We start from the raw sequence: 21,666 nt of genomic DNA, 5'->3' as shown, positions 1-21,666 counted from the left end.
TTGAAAACCAAATAGTAAAAAACAGAAAGAGATAGTTGTAAGAATCCATTTACCAATTTTACAGCTAAAAATTAAAGTGAAGTAGAAATAGCGAAAGATAACAGACAAATATATTATTTTAGGTCATTCATTTATAGTGCCTTATCATCTTAAGTTATAAATAGAATAAGGATTTTGTTATATAAAAACTATCAAAAAGTATCAGTGAAAAGACATGACCTCCATGAAATGTGTTGAGTGGCCACGGTGGAAATGTCAAAATGCAGCAGCCCTGGCTAGGCAACAGCAGCCTCCATGACAGTTTGTTAACCTGTCTTTCGTAGGGGGCCACAGAAAGTTCCATAAAGTGTACTGTTTAACCAATTCCCTTCTATTACCACAACAATATGTACCCAGGGTTTTATGTATACACTTAAGATTTGGGGGAATGCAAGAGGGAAGGGTGACTGCTTAGAATTTCCTTGGAAATGTCTGTGCACATTACAATGTCCCACGGAGCCAAATTCCTTCCAAATTGATGAGCATGCTAAGGAGACAACAGAAGAGGAGAAAAGAGTGAGCAAACGGGTACAACTTAGGTTAAAAAATATATTAGCCTTAAGCCTACAAGTTATTTACTGACTTTCTTTTAAGTAAAGCACCTATTTAATATCCACCCAATATTAATTTAAGACTTATGTGGCCAGTGTAGAGCTAAGCACTGATGATAATTATATAAAGAAGCAAAGCTGGGTAGGAAAAGAGACTTACAAACTTACAATTAAAATACATCTTGATAAGCAATGCCCAAACCTAGCTGCATTATATTAACATCATCTGAATTAAAAATAGAGACTGTTCGGCCACAATTCCATCCCTTCCCTACTTGGTCCGAACCTCCTGGGAGAGCCTAGCCCTCCACATTACACGGCGCTCCCCGATGGGATTCTGATGCAGCCAGGCCACCCACTGTCACCTGAGAAGCATCACTTAAGCCCCTCTGTGCTGGAAGTACTCTGCACATCTAAGTGGGTATAACTTTCACCCTAGGGTCATCTGCACAAGAAACTACACATGTGCATCCTCACATAAGTAACGTTTTTTTTCTTTTCTTTTTTTTTTTTTTGAGACGGAGTCTCGCTCTGTCGCCCAGGCTGGAGTCACCCAAGCTCCGCCTCCTGGGTTTACGCCATTCTCCTGCCTCAGCCTCCCAAGTAGCTGGGACTACAGACGCCCACCACCTGGCCCAGCTAGTTTTTTGTATTTTTTAGTAGAGATGGGGTTTCACCGTGTTAGCCAGGATGGTCTCGATCTCCTGACCTCGTGATCTGCCCGTCTCGGCCTCCCAAAGTGCTGGGATTACAGGCTTGAGCCACCGTGCCCGGCCATAAGTAACTTTAAGAGATTCTGAAATCATTCCTCAATTTGTTTCAAAATCAACCAAACCAAATCAACTTTGATCACTGAGTGCATTTAGTTCAGAGAGAGTCCACATGTTAGGTAAAAAAACAAACAAACAACAACAACAACAAAAGTGTCTCCAATTCCCTCTATGAAACATCTCTTTTCTGAAGTCTTCTCATCGGGGTTTCTGCCCAACAACTAAGGCCTAGAAAGCCATGAGTTCAGGCATGTCACAGATAAGGACCACAATGGATGCTTAGCATCTAAGGAAAATGGGCAGCTTATCAACTTAGAAAACTTTTCAGATAATACAAAGGAGGCTACAGAAAGACCAGGATCAAACTAATTGTTTAGAGACAGAGTTAAACACCACATTTCCTCACTCATAAGTGGGAGTTGAACAATGAGAACACACAGGGAGGGGAACATCACACACCTGGGCCTGTTGGGGGTGGGGGACAAGGGGAGGGACAGCATTAGGACAAACACCTAATGCATGCAGGGCTTGAAACCTAGATGACAGGTTGATAGGTACAGCAAACCACCACAGTACATGTATACCTATGTAACAAGCCTGCACGTTCAGCACATGTATCCCAGAACTCAAAGTAAAATAAAAATAAAAAATAAGTAAATAAATAAAATGTAAGGGTAATAGAAAAAAAAAAAGGAAGAGTTAAAGAACGGGGAAAATTGAGATAAGAGAGGGGTGGCAATAAAATACTATATATTTACAGCCATGAACAGGAAGAAATGTTTTAGCTAGCTGCCTAAAGTGATATGAGCTTGCTCACCAGGATTATTGCTGAAGTGTTACCAGCGAACTTCAGATCCACCCACGAGGGTGAGCAATCATCGTGTCTAACACTCCCATGAGAAAACTGTGGTTGAGACAAGCTGAGGGAAGTTAAGGGACTCATCTTAGGTCTGTGTTGGTAGCAGAGCTGCCCAGTCTCCTCATAGCTATCTAGGCAGCACCTCTTTCCTCTCTATTCCCTTGCTTTTTGAAACACATTCTGTTTCCAGGAGGGTAAACAGCAGTATATTCTTGGTTTCGACTTACCTTTTCTATTTGATACAAATAATAAAAGTACTTCTGCACAGGAGAAAACTAGCAGGGAACTCAGAAATCTATATGGAGGGCTAGAACTATGTTAAAAATACCAGAAATAGAAACTCTCCAGTGACTTTCCAAAAAGAAACCGAACACCCTGTGTTCATGGGTACGAGGGGATAAACCTCCATAATGTTGCCTTGATGAGAAAATCTTCAAAGATGTAGCTACCCAAAGATTGTTCTAAGTTCTTGTCAGGAAGAAACGGGTTACAGTTTCTATGTCTCCTTTCTCTAGCAGGAAAGCTTGTTTGTCTCCACCTGTGAAATTAGTCTGTAATCCCACCTCATCCCAAATAGCAAATCTAGTACCGGCCCTGGGCGAGAAGTTGGTTCAGTATCAAATCAGTCTTGCTTTTGGTCTGCCAATGGTTAGACTTTGGTTATTAAAAAAATTAATAGTATGGTGGTGATGACAATGATGATAGCAGACGCTACCATTTATTTCATATTTAATCCGATCAACAACTCTTCAGTTTAAGTATTGGCCCCATTTTTCAGATAAAAAAACTGAGGTCATAAAGGGGAAGGAACTTGCCCAGTTAGTCAATGAGAGCCTGAATTCAAAACCAAGGCTGCCTGACTTCCAGAAGAGAATGGGCTATCTCAGGAGATAGGACATTCCTAATCACTGGAGGCTTCAAAAGAGGTTGCGTGTCATTCAGCAAGAGTGAAATACAGTGGGGAGCCCAGCATGGAATGTGTTGTTGGACCCTTGTTGGACCCAGTGAACGAAGATTCTTTGTCTGTATGGAAATGCTGCTCCACGTCTTTTAGAGACTGGTATGCAGGGCAGTTAATAAATGAAAGCTATTTGTCCTTATTCTTGTTTGTCTTATTATAATTCCAACTCCTAGCTCTTCGTCGTCTCCATACTGAATGTGTTTTGTAAAACCAATCTGTTAACTTATACTCTGATTCTTACTATTCCTTCCTGCATAATTACATCTCTGTTCAGTTAGATTAGAATCAGTATTAAGTGTTTGGGACTTAATTGATCGATTGCCCATCTCTACTGGAGTTTTGGTACTGACACATCTCCTCTCTGTGTATTAACCACTGGCTAATACCACTTAAAATCGATTCTAATCTAATTCCCAGTTCTAGCCTCTCTGGTCTCTCCCTGCCATTTCTCAAGTCCTAGGCCCTCAAAGATTTTTGCAGTGAAGAAGGGTGAGATCTGAACGTTTTAGGTAGACACTTAGCTTGCTCTTACTAAATAAATTAAGTTTCATTTTTAACAAAATGAAATGGAAAAAAAGTAGATGAAAGAAAATTGATCTGATTATTCACCTCTTTGCAATAAAACACACTCAATTCTATAGGATGAAACCCCTTCTTTAAATTGTGAGGTTCAGTTCAGGATTTCTTAGAAAGATAGAGCAAATAATATCTACAGTCCATTCATCAACAAGTCTAAATATATAGAATTATTTAGAAAAATACACACTACCTCTTGATTCTTGAGTCATGAAGTTATTTTCTTCTAATCTTAAAGAGAAAATTAAGAAAAGTTGAATGTTCAGATTATAAATAACATATTCTAATTTTCTATAGAACTGTAAACAGTAATGACATGTAAGTATTTGCTAGTCTAAATCACAAAGTATGGGTAGAACAATGAGGAACAAATATAGTATGTTAAAAATAATGTAATATAGCCTTGAGTATAAAGCGAACATATTAATAGTCATTTAAAACTATATATCAGACAATACCTTGTACAGTGGTTTTGTAAATCAGCGTTGTTTACCATAAGCCTCACTTAAAAACTGCCTTGAGCAAGAAGCTATCTATCAATCAAAAGGTGCCTATCAAAAGGACTTCATTGGCCCCATAATTGCTATCTATTAAAACTCGGAAAATGGAGCCTCATTTCATTTAATTATGCAATAGGCAATTACTTTTCCTTTAAACAGCAGATTGCTTATCAGTCAGTCATCTTATATTACAGAAATTTACCTTTCTGTTCTATGAAAATGCCATAAACTTACATAAATATTAGCTTTCATTTTCACACTGATCATCACTAAAATTAACAAGAAATTAAAAATATGGAGCATAACCACAAATAAAAGCTAAATTATGCTCTGGAATTCTTCTTACCATGTGGGTAGCCATTTCAACCAATGACTGCAATGAACAGACAGTACTTATACATGGTTCACTATGGCCAATACATAGATTGAGTCAAGCAAGCCGAAATACAAATTTCATGCTTTTTCATAAAACACAAAAATAAACAAGAACGGAAAATCAGTAGCACATGATTTCACTTACTTTTCCGAACTGTCTTTGTTTGACTGGACACCATATTGACAGCTTCAGATGGTAGGCCAACATATACTCCTCCATAGTTTCTTGATAAAAAGAAATCAAACCAATTTAAATGGTACTCTCTATTTACAGTAAGCAACAGAAGCATGGAGTACTCCAAACAATTACATAATTATTAAAATAGCTCATGGTTTTTCAAAAGTAGAATCTAGAATATTATGGCCCTTGGGAATATAATTGGTTTCCTAGGTTAAAAAGAAGCTATTTAAAAAAAAAAAAGAAAGATGTATTGCGTTAGAATTTTTAGATATTTTACTTGTAGTGAGAAAGAAGAAAATAATTTGGGATGTTACAATTTAGTATAGTATTAAATATTATACAGTGACATGTTACAGTTAACATTTATCAAGAATTCAGAGTGGTCAACGTGGTATGACAATAGGCATTATGGATACACAAAGATATCTTACTAATAGGGAGATACAAAATGAGGGCAGAGAGAGCAAGAGAGAAATGAGGGTGGAGTGCAGTTAATCAGAGAAGTAGCAGGACAGGAAAGGCTGAGAGAATGAAGGGAAGCCGTCCAGTTAGGGAGAACAGCACACCCAAACGTCGTAGGATGAAAATTAGCACATGCCACACGCATAGAACAAAAACCAAGTTTGCTTGGAAGGAGGAAAGATGATGAATCCTGGGCAAGTTCTTTTTCAGACCATATGCCCCTACCTGTATTCTCTGTGCCAATAGTTTTCCTGGAGGAATCTGTATTATTGGGAATGTACTACAGTGTGTTAAATCCATGAGGTATGGCCAAAACCATTCAAACTAAAGCCAGCTGCAACACCAAACATACCTCCTCTTGTCATCTTCTGTTATGGATTCTTCTGTTCTAAAAGGTCAGAAACATTTGCTATGAGACAGTTGGTTACATAGTCGGGGACTTCATTTTTGGTTGTGAGAAAAAGGGACTACTGAGTTAAAGTCAATTTTATTTCAAGTGTTTCCATCAGACTTAAGCAGAGGAGCAAAACTATCCATCAAGTGTTTCTGTGACAATATTCTGCCTTCACCTCAATCGTTCATACATTAAAACTTGGTAATTTCCTACAAACCAAAATGTGTGAATACAGCAAATGCCAAAATGCACAACTGCCAAATGAAATGGAAAACTGAGGGCAGCTGAAATTGGAAAGAAGCCTGAGTTATCGTCGTGTGTGTACCACCTACTCCCTGTGTGACAGACAGGCTGTGGGCGAGCTGCCAGCCTGTGTCTCATTTGTAAAATAAGCTGGTTGACCAGATGACCCCTCAGGTCTCTTCCAGACCTAATACATGATTTTAGATCTCTTCTGACACTTCAGTGGCACAACTATAGGCACTGAAAGATTTCTTCAGTGCAAAAAGAGTTAATGCCTATTTGATTTATTTTTATCTAAAAACATGAGCCATTTCATACATGATATACTGCAAAGACAGGGAAAATGTTTAAAAGGACACATTTAGAGGGGATCACTACTTTAAAATGCACAGATTCTCTCCTTGCATTAAGATGAATGCAGGCCAGGTGTGGTGGCTCATGCCTGTAATCCCAGCACTTCGGGAGGCCGATACGGGTGGATCACTTGAGGTCAGGAGTTCGAGACCAGCTTGGCCAGCATGGTGAAACCCCATCACTACTAAAAATACAAAAATTAGCCACGCATGGTGATGTCTGTAGTCCCAGCTACTCAGGAGGCTGAGGCACAGGAATCTTTGAACCCGGGAGGCAGAGGTTGCAGTGAGCAGAGATCACGCCATTACACTCCAGCTTGGGTAACAGAGGGATACCTGGTCTCAAAAAAAAAAAAAAAAGAAAAAAGAAAAAAAAAAAAGGAGTCCATATTCTACCAGAATTCCTTGGCATATTTCTAAGAGAATCAGGACACTTTCCTTGAAGCACTAGTTGGCACACATAAGTTGCTTTTCTGAAAGAAAAAAAATTCAACAAGATTCCAATGTATCTGACTGAATTCAAATTGTAATGTTAAGGGGCTTCAGTTGAGAAAAAAGCAGACTGCAAACATCTAAACGTCATTGACTCTTCTGATTCAGAGACTGTCTTAACTCTGATTTTACCCACTTAAAAGTTGTGATATTTCAAATGTGACTATACATGTGCATGAGATTTTTGCTTTATTGGAACAGCAAGTCCAAGTCTATAAAGAAGGAAAGTGCAGATTTAACAATTATCTGGTGAACGCTGGCCGTGAACAGCTAATACTGCAAGAGAGTACAAAATCCATCTTGAGACCGAATTCACCCAAACTGAGCATATAACCTAAATGCACCAGATGGTTATCAGCTTCATTCACCTCTTGTTCATGCTGGATCGTTTTTTAATTCGAAAGTGTCAAAGTTGTACTAATGGTGTTATGCTTATTGATGTGGTATAAGAAAGTGTTGTTCACTACTTTTAATTAAAATGGATTTATAATCCTTTAGTATAGATAATGGAGAAATGATGAGGACAAACTTGTTCAAGATAAGTTCTGATAAGAACTGTTAACTTTGCTCCTGAGTGATTAACTTTCTCATGAGATCACATGAACCTGTGTGTAACTGGTCGTTTATGCCACACATTTCCTGCCACAACTATTCTTTTCACATCCATTTACAAATTTGTTTATTTTAATTCTTTCCCCTTTTGCTTAACTGTGCTTAAGGATATATTCAAGGTTTTAAAATATATTTTCACTTTCCCAAATGTAGGAAAATAGTCATTTACTTTCTCCTGTGAAATTATTCAATACCTTAAAACTCAATCTGTGTTCTCCGTTATAAAATTAATCAACAACCTTACACGTATAACTGGCAGGAAAGGATAATGTAGTTGCCATATTTATTTGACAATAAATTAAGCTTCAGATATAGTGCCAAATCTTAAAAAATACCACCTATAAAGCCTTATAAGATATCCACTCTTTTTTTATTTTTATTTTTTTGAGATGGAGTCTTGCTCTGTCGCCAGGCTGGAGTGCAGTGGTGCAATCTTGGCTCACTGCAACCTCTGACTCCCTGGTTCAAGCGATTTTCCTCCCTCAGCCTCCCAAGTAGCTGGAATTCCAGGCACGTGCCACCACACCCAGCTAATTTTTGTATTTTTAGTAGAGACAGGGTTTCACCATGTTGGCCAGGCTGGTCTTGACTCCTGACCTCGTGATCTGTGCAACTTGGCCTCCCAAAGTGCTGGGAATACCAGCATGAGCCACCGCGCCCGGCCAGACATCTACTCTTTTAAATCTTCCACTGAGTTGTAAAGCCTGCCTTTGCATACACACTTCCATGTATAAGACTGTCACTTCATCCATTCCTTCCACAAATAGTTATTCTACAACACTAGGACTAGAGACCAGGACTCCATGGGTACAATGATGTCATTCATGAGTCCCTCCTGTGTGTCAGGCACAGTGCAGGGCACTGCACGTGCATCCATGCTATTCCTCACAACAGCTCTGAGAGCCTGGGCCTGAGGAACCAGGTACAGAAAGCCATGTAATTCATAAACATACAAGACTAACAAGTATGACCAACATCCATACCCCATCCACCTGGCACCAAAGCCATGCTCCATATTCTGATTCACCACTCTCCTTCCCAGGTAGAAAGATGGAAAAGTCAAAAACACTTCCTGTGAAAGACGAACATAGTGGCTTCTCCTAAAGTGGGCAATTCACCTCCATACTGCTTTTGCAAAAGCTTTGACCATCACTCCATCTCTCAACCTGATTGTGTAACTATACTTGGCACTTTGCTAATTCTATTATATTAGTTCATTTAATCCTCATACAATCTTGCAAGGCCAGTACTGCTCACATTTTAAAAATGAAAAACTGAGTAGCATGATCGAAGTTACGAAGCTAAGTCATAGAGCCAGAATTCAAACCCAGATTTGTGTGATCCTAATTCCTGCTTCATGCACTGTGGGCCCATGCTAATTTGCATTAGAGAAACATGCACCTTCCTGTAGCTGGAGCTCTCCAATTTGTATCATCCCACTCAAGAAAAGTCGGAAATGAGATGGTAGAAGACTCCTAGCCTGTTTCATCAGCATGAGAAACAACCTCTGACAGCTGCCAGGGACCATCAATCTTTGCAGATCTTGTCAAATTGCCACATAAGTCATTTTTATGCAGGTACAAAGGTTGTCCTGACGAGCAGTTACATTAGAATCTATTCAACTGGACAACCAGGTCCAGACTAAGGTTAAATCAGAAAGTGGTGGTTGGTCTAAACCAACTCTTCTTGTGGAAGGATAGGTCCAAGCCATTGTGTTGAGCTGCCTGGAGAGAGAACCAAATGCTGTCCAGCCAGTGTTCAAGGGGACACGGGCATCCTACCTGCTGGGGTGGCGTGGTCCTGCCCCAACTGCACAAGCTTTAGCGTAAGGGAAAAAATGGGTCAATACACAGCAACAAAGACGCCGGGTAAAAGGAAAGCCCGGACATGTTAAGCCAAACTCCTGACAGGCCAATGCAATTGCCTCAGGTTATTAGGCATTTAGGCTCCATAGTCTAAAAAGTCTAAAAAGCACACCTTCTGGTGTGGGGGACTCATTTCAATAAAGGTCATTTCTTGGTAAGAGAAGTGGACATTATCCTCTGGCCATTCAAAATTGGGATGCTAAATTTATTTTATCACTCAACACTTTTACAAGAAACTTAAAGTCTTTGGGATTTGAATCCTTGTTCTCAAGTTCTCAAGTTTTGAATAATGCCCTGGCTATCCAAACATAGGGGGTGCCCCATATGGAAACCATTTTAAGAAATCAACATACCTTTTTCCCCCCCACAAAACTCCTTATTTTGAAAGATTTTACCTGCCTTAATAATTTCAGCCTGGGCAACATGGCAAGACCTCGTCTCTACTAAGAACACAGAAAATAAAATAAAATTAGCCAGGTGTGGTGGTATGCGCCTGTGGTCCCAGCTATAGGAGGTGGCGGTGGAAGGATCACAAGAGCCTCCCTCTTGTGAGTGAAAAAGGTACATTGATTTCTTAAAATGATCTACAGGGCAGGTGCAGTGGCTCACACCTTTAATCCCAGCACTTTGGGAGGCTGAGGCGGGCGGATCACCTGAGGTCAGGAGTTCGAGACCAGCTTGGCCAACATGGTGAAACCCCGTCTCTACCAAAAATACAAAAATTAATTGGGCATGGTGACGTGTGCCTGTAATTTTAGCTACTCGGGAGGCTGAGACAGGAGAATCACTTGAACCTGGGAGCCAGAGGTTGCAGTGAGCCTAGATTGCGCCATTGCACTCCAGGCTGGGCGATAGAGAGAGACTCAGTCTCAAAAAAAATAAATAAATAAATAAAGATCTATCTAAGATGAGGCAGCCCAGATATTCACCTGAGCATGGGAGACAGTGGTTGCAGTGAGCTGAGATCATGCTACTGCACTCCAGCCCGGGTGAAAGAACAAGGCCCCATCTCAAAAAATAGTAATTATAATAATTCACTTGTCAATATTTTCTTAGACACTTAAGTGCCAAAAGGAGCTTCTGATGGGCATGGGATAACTGAGGTGCCCACAGGTAGCTTATGTCATTCAAATCAAAGGCAAATACATTTTACATTTACAGGTACACATCACTGTAGGCACACGTAGATTTCTGTTAGGTTTCAGAAGTTATAAAAATAGTGTCTGCTCCTTCCTCAGCTCTGAGGATCCAGAATGTCTTGCTGGAAATGGTCACACTCAGGCCAGAACATCCACAGCCACGTAAGCTCCTGGATGAGCCACTCCGTTCTTCACCAAGGATGCGATTATTTTCTTTTCTGGTCACTAAGTTGACCAGAAACTCCAGTTGTAGGGCAGTAACCACTGCATGGTCTACAGCTGTGATTGCTGATGGACTACAAAATTTGTCCCCCAAACCAGAGAAAGAAACGGGGAGGGAGAGCAGAACACAAAGCCACACCCTCCCCAGCCTTGTGAAAACAGCAGCCACGGATAGGGCCCAGAAGGTCCTCAGAAGGAGGCAGCAAGGCCCTAGTCTCTGCAGTCAGTCCTAATGCAGATCAGTAAGAGCAAGGAATGAGATGACTTCACCCTCTAGAATCTTCCCTCAGAGAGCAGGGCCTGGAGATTGAATTATTCTGTGCTGGAGGAGATAAGCAAAGTGAAGACAAGGCCAGTCCACGGTGGCTGAAACTAGAAAAGAGGTCAAGCTGTGCTGCTGCACTCGATCACACTGTTTGGGAGTTAATTGGTCCAAATATCTCTACAAACTCAGTTTAAACATAATCTTTCTCCCTCAGAAAAGGAGCAAGTGGACAAACAGCAACCAGGATAAATCGCTCATGGTATGATCGTAATTTTTTTTTTTTTTCTGGAGAAGGAGTCTAGCTCTGTTGCCCCGACAGGAGTGCAGTGGCGCGATCTTAGCTCACGGCAACCTCTGCCTCCCAGGTTCAAGTGATTCTCCTACCTCAGCCTCCCAAGTACCTGGGACTATTGGCACACACCACCACGCCCGACTGATTTTTGTATTTTTAGTAGAGATGGGATCTCACCATGTTGGCCAGGCTGGTCTTGAACTCCTCACCCCAAGAGATCCACCCGCCTTGGCCTCCCAAAGTGCTGAGATTACAGGTGTGAGCCACTGCACCCAGCCAGTAGTAATCCACTTCTAAATAATAGCCTCCTGGGGTGGACGGCATAATTCAGGAAGCAATGCCCAGACACCCACAAGCCAATGCACTAAACACTGGAAAATGAGAGAGAGGCAACTTGGGGACAACAAGAGTACCCCTTAATCTGGTCAACTTAGTGACCAGAAATGGGGAAGAAACCTTGAAAATAAGGCTTATACCAAGAGAACCAAAATGCAGAATTAGAGGAGATAAGGGATCAGGTGCCATAAACCAAATCACCTAAAAACAAAAAGTAAAAGGTGAATTCTACCAGTTTCCCTCCCACTTCTTCTGGCCTGGCCCCAAGAATTGAGGCTTCTCAGGACTTCTCCAATTTCACAACCATGGAGTCAAACGTTGGTGCCAATGCAGGGGAAGAGAAACTAGCCCAAAGTACCAAGGGATCAAGGGTAATCTGGAAACAAGCACATGACACATCAAGACAAATACTGCTCTTGCTAGGGGACCTGTGCTAGACATTAAGTCCATTAGAGAAGTGAAAGGGGAAGGAAGACCCAAGGGAAGGGACTGGAACCAAGGGCTGGGGTTTGGTCGAAACAACATCTGCTTTACATCTGTGCCCAGAGCCAATCTTAGAAGGAAGACTGACTTCTGGAGTCCAAAGAGTGCTGGAGGAAGCCAGTACTAAAGGATTTACATTAATTTACTGAGCAGTGATTCCATGTTCTAGTTACACACGAGCCACTACTCTGAAGAATAAACTTGTATAGTAAGCTCGTTTTTCCAGGGTAAGCATGACTGAAAACCTATTGGTAAATTGCTTTCTCTGGTATCAAGACAATGTTGTTTCTCATCATCTGTATCATTTGAAAAATTTGTGGAAAGCAATGCAACATTTGAAAAAACATAAGAGTGAAATATTTTTTAATCATAACCTCAAATACCATCTTATCAGGAAAACCCTGTATTTATTTATTTTTTATTATTGTTTTGTTCTTTTCTGAGACAGGGTCTTGCTCTGTAGCCTAGGCTGGATAGCAGTGGCACAATCACAGCTCACTGCAGCCTCAACCTCTCAGGCTCAAGCAATGCTCCCACCTCAGCCTCCCTAGTAGCTGGGACCACGGGCACACACCCCGCACCTGGCTAACGTATATTTTCTTGTACTATGTTGCCTACACTGGTCTCGAATTCCTCAGCTCAAGTGATTCTCCCACCTTAGCCTCCTGAGTGGCCGGGACTACAAGCACGCGCCACCACGCCTAGCTATAAGACCTTTTAAACCACGAGAACGTTCCCTAAGAACCACAGAACCATGTATTCACCAATTTGGACCAGGTTTAATAAATTCACTGAGCCCAGCACAGTGGCTTACATCTGTAATCTCAGCACTTCAGGCAGCCGAGGCAGACAGATATCTTGAGCCCAGGAGTTCAAGATCAGCTGGGGCAAAAAAGGGAGACCCTGTCTCTTCAAAAAATACAAAATAAAGTAGCCAGGCATGCTGGCTTGCACCTGTAGTCCCAGCTACTCAGGAGGCTGAAATGGGAAGACTGCCTGAGCCCGGGAGGTCGAAGTTACAGTGAGTCATGATCGCACCACTGCACTCCAGCCTGGGCAACAGAGCAAGTCTCTCTCTCTTTCTCTCTCTCTCTCTCTCCCCTTTTCTCTCTCTCTCTCTCCCATTTTCTCTCTCTCTCTCTCTCTTTCTCCCCTTTTCTCTCTCTCTCTCTCCCCTTTTCTCTCTCTCTCTCTCTCTCTCTCTCTCTCCCCTTTTCTCTCTCTCTCTCTCCCCTTCTCTCTCTCTCTCTCTCTCACACACACACAGAAAATACACTGGGCATTCAATTAAAATCAGGTCTTTTGTTAGCAAAAAATGTAGCTTCTTTTATCAAAGAACAGGTGATCAAGGAGAAAGAATAAGTCGAGGATCAAGCCACCCGTTGAGTATCATAATCATCTCCTAGCCTAAGGTCACACACTTACAGGGCTCTGATTCAGACTTTCACCCACAGCGTTAATAAAATTGTTTGCAGAAACAAGTGTTATTCAAGGTGGACCCCGTAACTCATATTCTCCCCACTTTCAATGTCTTTTGGGATTGTTGAAAAGATAAATCCTCAGTTGATGGTTTAAATACGACTCACTCTTATAGAGTAAGATACTGTTTAGTCATATGTACATTAGCAAAGTTGGCTTGACACTTGGCATGCAAGAAAAAGAAAGAAGAAAAGAAATAAAAGCAACTGACCAAAGGCAAGCACTGCAACTCAGATTACAGATGGATAGCTTTGGGTTTCCTCTGTCTGACAGTTTCTATTAATTCCACTTCTAGCTCACTTACTGTGAACTTGCTAAAACCAGGCCGGTGCTCTTCTTACCCTTCTCAGGGTGAATAGCAGTGCTGATCCAGATTCTCTGGGTAGTTATGCACCCTTCTGTTTTACACTAAGGTCACAGACTTTTTCTGAACGAACCAGACACTGAATGTCTCTCTAATGATAAATAAGCTCCACCTTCCTGCAGGCCGGGGTTCTGGAAGGTGGGCTGCCTCCAAAACGACCGTGTCTTTGTGGCTGCTCTTTGGGGTGGGTGGGCTTTCACCTACCTGGCCTTTTTTTTTAATTAATGTATTTTTTGCATGCCTATTTAAACCAAATATGTGTATGGAACACCCAAACCTTACAATCATTTTACATTACTATGATTTATCTTATCAATAACTATCACTTTCATTAAGGGAAACCTTATCCAAAGTTAATATATAAAATAGGAATCTCTATCTTTTTCTTAGTAATATGTGGCAGTCAAAATTTTTCATCATTATATTTACGTAGTTTCTGGGTTGTATAAAACAGCTATCCTAAGTGACCTAAAGATTTTAACAGTGAAATAATGGACCCATGTCATGATCAAGGACAAATACAGATGACAAATATTAGGTAGCAGCCAGCCACTCGAAACAGCATCTCCCAAGTCATCCTTGCTACAACTTGCCTGAAAATTCAGAAAGTTCTTACTTCCCTTAGGCTTCTGGAATTAACAAAGTCATGTGGCAAAGAAATGATTTATTTTTTACTTACTCATCAAGAAAAATGTTCTAAATATGTAGCTATTCTTATTAGAGTTGATCTAAAAAGCAAAAAGCAAAAAATAAAAGGCCTGTAGTCTTTTCTTTTTCCATATTTGCAGTGTAACTAAACAGGCTAAACTCATTTTGATTCGTAAACAGTAAAAATTGAATACGGAAACCCTGGAGACCATGGTTTTCCCAATCTGTTTCCAGTTACCATTCATGATAACCTTCTGGAAGAGGTTTATTAATTGACTGTGTTTACTTCCATCTACACTACAATTCTCCAGATAAAATAAAATTATTTAATTTTCTTTATAACATGTTTTTCATGCTGGTTCCTGCCCCTTGGGGTGGTTTCAATCCATTCTAGCAAACCCTTAATTACACAATGAATTCTGTTTTACCATTGGCTGTTTTGGCCTGTGTTTAATATCATTCATTTCTTCCCAATTTTAAAACTTCTTTGGACAGTTTTCTTTTGATCTCTCTCCCTGGATGAGCCCACTGGCCAATATTAGTCCCTTTCTTTCTTCCAGCGTGTATGGCTGGAGAACATGAGTAACATTCACTTCAAAGGAATGCTTTCAACTTCTCTTTGTCCAGAAGCAAGGGATCAAGAGCTGGACTGCAAATTCCCTGTCCTCTCCGGCTCTCCTCCTCGTTATTCTCTTACTAAGGGGCACACAGTGTTAGGAATTATTTCAGAATTGGTTGTAAAAGCATCATTTGCTATAAGGCAAGGGTGCACGCTTCATCTCCTTACATTAAGAAATTTTGCTTTTCCTTGCTGGCACCACTTTTCTCAAAACCTCAAGAATATGCATCTTGTTCTCACCTATCCGAGCTTCACCTAACAGGAGATGGAGCCAGCATGCTCCTCATCTCCCCACACAGCTCTTACAGGTGGGACCACTTCATTTTCACCCAGAACCTCTCCTCTCTGGAGCCTAAACCCTGCCACAACTGTCCCCAGTGCACCAAAGATTTTGACCCTGACCCAAAGATTTTCCTTCTGAGCACCATTATCTAGGTCAATTTTAAAATCCATGAAAACAGCCAGGCACAGTGGCTCACATGTGTAATCCCAGCACTTTGGGAGGCCGAGGTGGGCAGATCACAAGGTCAGGAGTTCGGGACCAGCCTGGCCAATATGGCAAAATCCTGTCTCTACTAAAAATACAAAAATTAGCCAGGCATGGTGGCACACGCCTGTAGTCCCAGCTACTTGGGAGGCTGAGGCAGGAGACTCACTTGAACCCAGGAGGCGGAGGTTGCAGTGAGCTGAGATAGTGCCACTGCACTCCAGCCTGGGCGACAGAGCAAGACTTTGCCTAAAAAAAAAAAAATTCATGAAAATCACCCATCCAACCTCTCACCTCACATTTTGCTGACTTCCTCTATCCCAACAGCTTCTGTGCTGCTCTGCTAACATACTCCCATGGCTGCTCCATGGAGCTTAGTTCTTCGAACTATTTTACCACATTTTAGAGTAGAAAATCCCACTCCCTAGGGAGAAAAAAAAAAATCTTCCTTTCGACAGTCCCGTCATTCCCAAGAAGCCTGCTTTCTTATTGCATCATCAGTTCCAGTTCATCCATCCCTCCCCATCCTCCCCATTCATCAGCCCCTTGTGCTTCCCTTTTCCTCTCTCCCTAGCATGCGTCTTGCAGTCAAATATTTCTGCAGCACTTGCTGTTCACCACCTATTCCTCTCCATCCCTGGATGAATCTGTCCATCTGCTTTCTCTCTTCCTGCTCCTATTTCACAGAGTCCTACCTGGGGAAAATCTCATCAGGGCTACCAATGGGAATATATGATTTCTAACCACAGCAAGGCCCTCAATATGCTGGGTCTTCTGCCATCAAGTATTTATGTCACAAGCCCTGCCAAATTTTTTCAACAACATTTTAAACTAATAATTCTAGCTGTCATTCACCAGGGGCAACAAGCATGATGCCAAGTATTTTCCTAGGATATTAAATATGCTGTATTTGTAATCTGTCCCTCGAGCAGTTACTTCAGCCCTCTGTGCTCCCCAACTCCTCACCTGTAAAATGAAACATCATTATTCTGTCCATCAGATTATCATGGGTATGGAAGGAGATAACGTACAGAAAATGCTGGAAATCAGTGTATGGTGCACAGTCCTCAGTAAAGATTAGCTACTACTGTAAGAATGATGATGATGAAGATGATTACCCTGCACAATTATTACATTATCCCAATTTCACAGATAATTATACTAAGGACACGATGTAACACACCTAGTAAATGGTGAAGGGAATTTTAAACACAGGTCTCTCTGCTTCCAAAATGCGGGCTTTTCCAATGCTACTTCAACCCCATCCTCTTCACCCTCAGAAGACAGCCTCCCCTCCTAGTACATGGATGAGAAAAGATCCCATCAGACACCCTCAGGTCTGTATCTATGAGGGGCAGAGAGGGCCCAGCTGACATGGGTGCATTAGACATGGGAAATTTATAAAGGATCCCAAGAAACTCAACATAAGAGATTCATCATTTCTTTTTTCCAAACGCAAAAACAAAAACAAATTGCCAATGGGTTTTATGTTATTTCATTCCAAAATATTTTTCTTTATATTTGCTACCTTCCATAAAAATAAAATAGCTTTGCCAAGAATCTCAATAAAATTCACTGTACATGTTTTAAGTGAAAGAAGTATTTGAATTACATTGTTTACATTGAGTTGCTATAGTTTTTTATTTTCAACAGCAAATATTATATTTGAGTCAACTTATTTAATACTGTTTCTTATTTGAAACATAGTCATAATATTCTTATAAATATTGCTTAAACTTTAAATCAAGACTTTTTTAAGAACACGAAAATTGATCTACAAAGAAAAAATGTTTTCAATTAAATTCCAATTGTTTCTGCTGGCCCACTTACAATTTCTCCCCTTTTTTTGGTAACGGCATCCCAATTTTTCTGTAGAGGATTACCCCCGCTCTTTGGCCATCCGGTTAGGTGGGGGCTAATGATACTGATTGGCTCCAATGGTGAGCACATGACCACAGCCTGGCCAATGAGAACCCCACATTCTCCTGGCCCACTGACTGATTCAGAGATAGGAACACGACCCCAACGGGCCAGGAAAGCCCAGCCCTAGGACTTTTCATCAAACTACAAGGAAAAAGAAGTTGTTTTTTCCACAGGAATTACTAAGCTGATAAGATATAAACTGGTCCTGTTTGTCACCACTTGAGGAAAGCTGCCTAAGAATGAAGACGAAAGCAGAGAAGAGAGTTTCTTCCTGTCGTTTGATCACCTGGATCCAGCTGTGACTACAGCCAAGTCCCTGGAGCTTTTCCACACCACATGCCAATAAATTCCTTTGTGTTTGTTTGTTTAGGCCAGTTTAAACTGGGCTTCTGCCATTTCCTACCAAAAATATCCCAACGCAGCCTATTGGTGCCAAATAGCTGAGAATCTGCCACACTAAAATAAGAACATGGTTGATGTTCGCAGGTTTGTGAAAGCAGCCGAATGTCATTACCTTGAATTCACTTCTTTTTTTGTTTTGTTCAGTGTGTTACTGCACTGTGATTTAATTTGAAAGAGACAGAAAGAGAGGAAAAGAAAGGCTTGTTTTCTGATACACATGTAGGCTTTTCTTATGATGATTAAGTTTCTAGACATTGTCAACCATGCTTTCAAGTTCTGAAGGTGAACCTAGCTAGGTTTTGAGTTCTCTAGCCTGTTGTAGGACCTATGTACATCGTTATTCTCTCCACCACCAGAGAAAAACCCACTCCCCAAACTACCATCAGTTTTTTCTTACTCTCCTGGTTCCTGCCTTTTAGCCTACAGCAATATCCATGCCTCCTCCATGCCAAAAAATAATTTTTAAAAAAAGACAAAAGGAAAAACAAACTTCAATACACAAAATCAACCACACTCACAATTGGGCAGAAACAAATAACCAAAAAACACTTGAAGAAAAGTGTAAAATGTTCATAATGATTGTCTCTGGTATTCTAACTGAATTTTTCTCTTAAAAAATACTTTCCTGTACTTTCCAAATTTCCTTGGTATTCTTTTTATAACACAGTATATTTTGAAAATTTGCCTCCTCTTAAAGCCACCAACATCCCTCCATTCCTTACTGTCAAGCAGCATAAAACCAAAGACCCACATCACTCTCTCCACTTCCTCGCACCTGGTTCACTTCCACTTCGACTTGGTTATCATTCACACTGCTCAACTGAAACTACAGTCCCCAGGGTGACCAATGTGGCCATCATGCCACACGCAATGACTTCCCTTCCTCCTTCAGCCCCCATGACCTCTTTGGACTATCAGCCATCTCTTCCCTTGGCTCAAGTTTGACTGCAGCATTATCCTCAGATATGGTAGTTTTTTTTTTTCCTTTCCTTCCCCATTAAGTCATTAAACAAATCTTATCAATTGCATTTTCTAATGCACCTTGTTTGCATCATCTCTTCTTTCCCTCTGCCATCTGACCCTCTTGTAGCCTCACTTCCATTATTCCTCTGTGCCTGCACCCTCCCTCATCCTATGTGTCACACTGCTTTGGGTGTTATTGCCCTAAAACTCAAACATAATCATTTAATTCCTCCACCTTAAAATCTCTATCAGCTCTTGAATGCATAAAAAAAACCAAGTACAATTATTGGCCTTGCACCCAAGGCCCTTCACAAGCCAGGCCTGCCCATCAACCTCATCTTTCACTTCTGCCCAGACTGTACCACAGGCTCCAGGGGATACCACCTGGTTGGCTGTTCTCAGACCTACTGTTTTCTTGCACTCCCATGCCTTTTTTCATGCTTGTCCTCTGCCCTGGGTTGCCATTTTTCCCCTTTTCTGCATGACTCTTGTTCATCCTTCAATTCCAAGACTAGCATTAAATTCTGAATATTGGAATAATTAGCACTTACCACAGTGTATTTTGGTCCCTAGTAGACAGTGACCTACTTCAGGACAGATACATCATTTTATTTGTTATTATATACTGACTTCTCACCTATGGAAAGCAGCAAATAAATAAGAAAAAGGAGTAGTAGTAAAAATTGCAGACCTTTCCTAGAGAATTGATTTTTTTTAATATATAGTATTTCTGGCTTCCAAAAATAACTACCATTTTCCCACAAAGACTTTTCTGTGGTCTGCATAATATTGTGTTTCCCCTTTTCAAAGTTCTTTACTCTCAACACTTATTCTATTACTTTGGCCAGTTCTTTTGGTTTGGGATCAGTCTGTTTAGATTTTTAAAAAATTTAATGTGCATAACAAAAAAATTAAGTCATCTTAATTTCTTAGCTTGTCATTCATTCATGGCATCACCTAATACTATAGTCAAGATTTATAAATCTATAGCTTCCAGTTAAAAAATTGAACATGTTTGAATATATCTTTTGTGTAAGGAAAAATAATATTATAATGTTCTTTAACTTTTTCCAGTTAAATTGACTGCATTTGTTTTTAAAAGGTCATTTATTTAATAAATTATTTTATTTTAAAGTTATAGGACATAGAATGAGGTACAGTCATAGAAAACCTAAATCTGAAGAACTTAGGATTTTAAATAGTGAAATACTTAAGTAGTTACATGGCATCTCACATCCTGGAACAGTTAATTCTGTTGACAAAATCATCACTAAATTTTATTAGAAAAAGAAAGATGTCATGAAATCACTCCGTCCTTGAAGAGCAATGATGGAACTGATTCAACAACTATTTATTCAACACAAACTATGATCAAAGCATGACATGAATAACTCTAGAGCACAATAAAATAAGGCATTTCCCCACTCTCAATCCCCAAGGGAGAAAAGACAAGAATGTGAAGAACTACGATATAAACGCAACACAATGCCTCACAAGAAAGGTCCAAAATGCTGTGAAGGTTCTGAGGAGAAAGACATGCTATGCAGCTGAGAGAGCCAGGAAATACTTCTCACGAAGGATAACACACAATCCCTGCAGAACAGATGGCATTTCTATAAACAGAAAGGGAAAGGGCCATTCCAGGCAGTGGGCACGGTAAAACAAAACACAATGACAGGAGCAAGAAGCATGAGGTCGCAGGAGCCCCTGAGAACAGTGGCCTGGAGCAGCTCTGCACAGCCCTCCTGGCCCTGGGCTCTGCTCGCTCCCCACTGCAGGATCTCCTCCCACACCATGCGAGCCAGTCAGTTTGAGGCTAAAACATAAATGCTCTTCCTATTCCTAATAAATCCTGGGTTCAGTCCAGAGGACGATGGGAATAATTGAAAGGTTTTGAGCAGAGGTCCTACACAAGTGCAGGGCAGTGCTTGAGGAAAATTAATGTGGCCACACATATAGAAACTAAAGGGAGAGACTGAAGGAGAGACCGAAATATTGCAATAATAGGAATACAGTCAGGGTGCAGAACTCGCTGTTGCTAAATGTTTGGGTAATAAACTCCAACACGGCAACCAGGAGCTAGAAGCCATCGACTACTGCTTCCTTTGTATCTAAAGTCCTAATTTTAAAAATGCATATTCAAATATTTAATTCCCAGAAAGCTTTACAATCCCATTCTCATCTTCTCTAAATTCTTTGTAGTAAGAAATAAAGTCTGACTCTTTTTTTTTCTTTTTTCTGAGACAGAGTCTGGCTCTGTCACCCAGCCTGGAGTACAGTGGTGTGATCTCGGCTGATTGCAACCTCCACCTTCCCAGTTCAAGCAATTCTCCTGCCTCAGCCTCCCAAGTAGCTGGGATTACAGGGGCCTGCCACCCCGCCTGGCTAATTTTTTGTATTTTTAGTAGAGATAGTAGAGACAGGGTTTCACCATGTTGGCCAGGCTGGTCTTGAACTCCTGACCTCAAGTGATCCACCCACCTCGGTCTCCCAAAGTGCTCAGATTACAGGTGTGCACCACTGCACCTGGCCCTATCTTTGATATTCGACCATGGACAGCTTTTGAGCCCCACCACTCCCCTTTTGCCCCACATCGATGTAAGCCAGTAAGAAAGTGGGGGCAATTCTTCCCTGTGCCAGCAGGAAGATCAAACCTCTGCCCATTCATAAGTAGCCTCAGCCCAGCCCATTCTCCAACCAAAATAAAAACCAGACCCATTTGGATGGCTGCCCTGCTCTCCCCAGAAAGCCTCATGTGAATAATACACCTTTCTGTACCCTCCTGAGATGTGGTGAATCAGTCTTGACATC

The 21,666-nt window shown here is 41.0% G+C and overlaps 1 protein-coding gene across 5 annotated transcripts in view; it reads right to left on the bottom strand.

Moving 5' to 3' along the window:
- Nucleotides 1-422: 422 nt before the first annotated feature.
- C11H12orf75 (chromosome 11 C12orf75 homolog) overlaps nucleotides 423-21,666 on the bottom strand; it is a 41,264-nt gene continuing 20,020 nt past the window's right edge. The window contains exons 3-6 of one of the 5 annotated variants that reach the window (XM_045365837.2): nucleotides 5,627-5,662; nucleotides 4,777-4,856; nucleotides 3,950-3,987; nucleotides 423-526 (exon numbers count right to left, since the gene is read on the bottom strand). In XM_045365837.2, the coding sequence (XP_045221772.1) occupies nucleotides 3,983-3,987; nucleotides 4,777-4,856; nucleotides 5,627-5,662 (121 nt within the window). In that variant the 3' untranslated portion in view covers nucleotides 423-526; nucleotides 3,950-3,982. Of the gene's footprint in view, nucleotides 527-3,949; nucleotides 3,988-4,776; nucleotides 4,857-5,499; nucleotides 5,684-21,666 lie in introns of those variants that run through there. The other 4 variants (XR_012420565.1, XR_012420566.1, XM_065524743.1 and 1 more) reach the window with 4 other exon arrangements.

Source organism: Macaca fascicularis, chromosome 11 (genome assembly GCF_037993035.2).
Source record: "Macaca fascicularis isolate 582-1 chromosome 11, T2T-MFA8v1.1".
Classification (NCBI taxonomy): Eukaryota; Metazoa; Chordata; class Mammalia; order Primates; family Cercopithecidae; genus Macaca; species Macaca fascicularis.
This window is presented reverse-complemented; position numbering and strand designations above follow the sequence as displayed.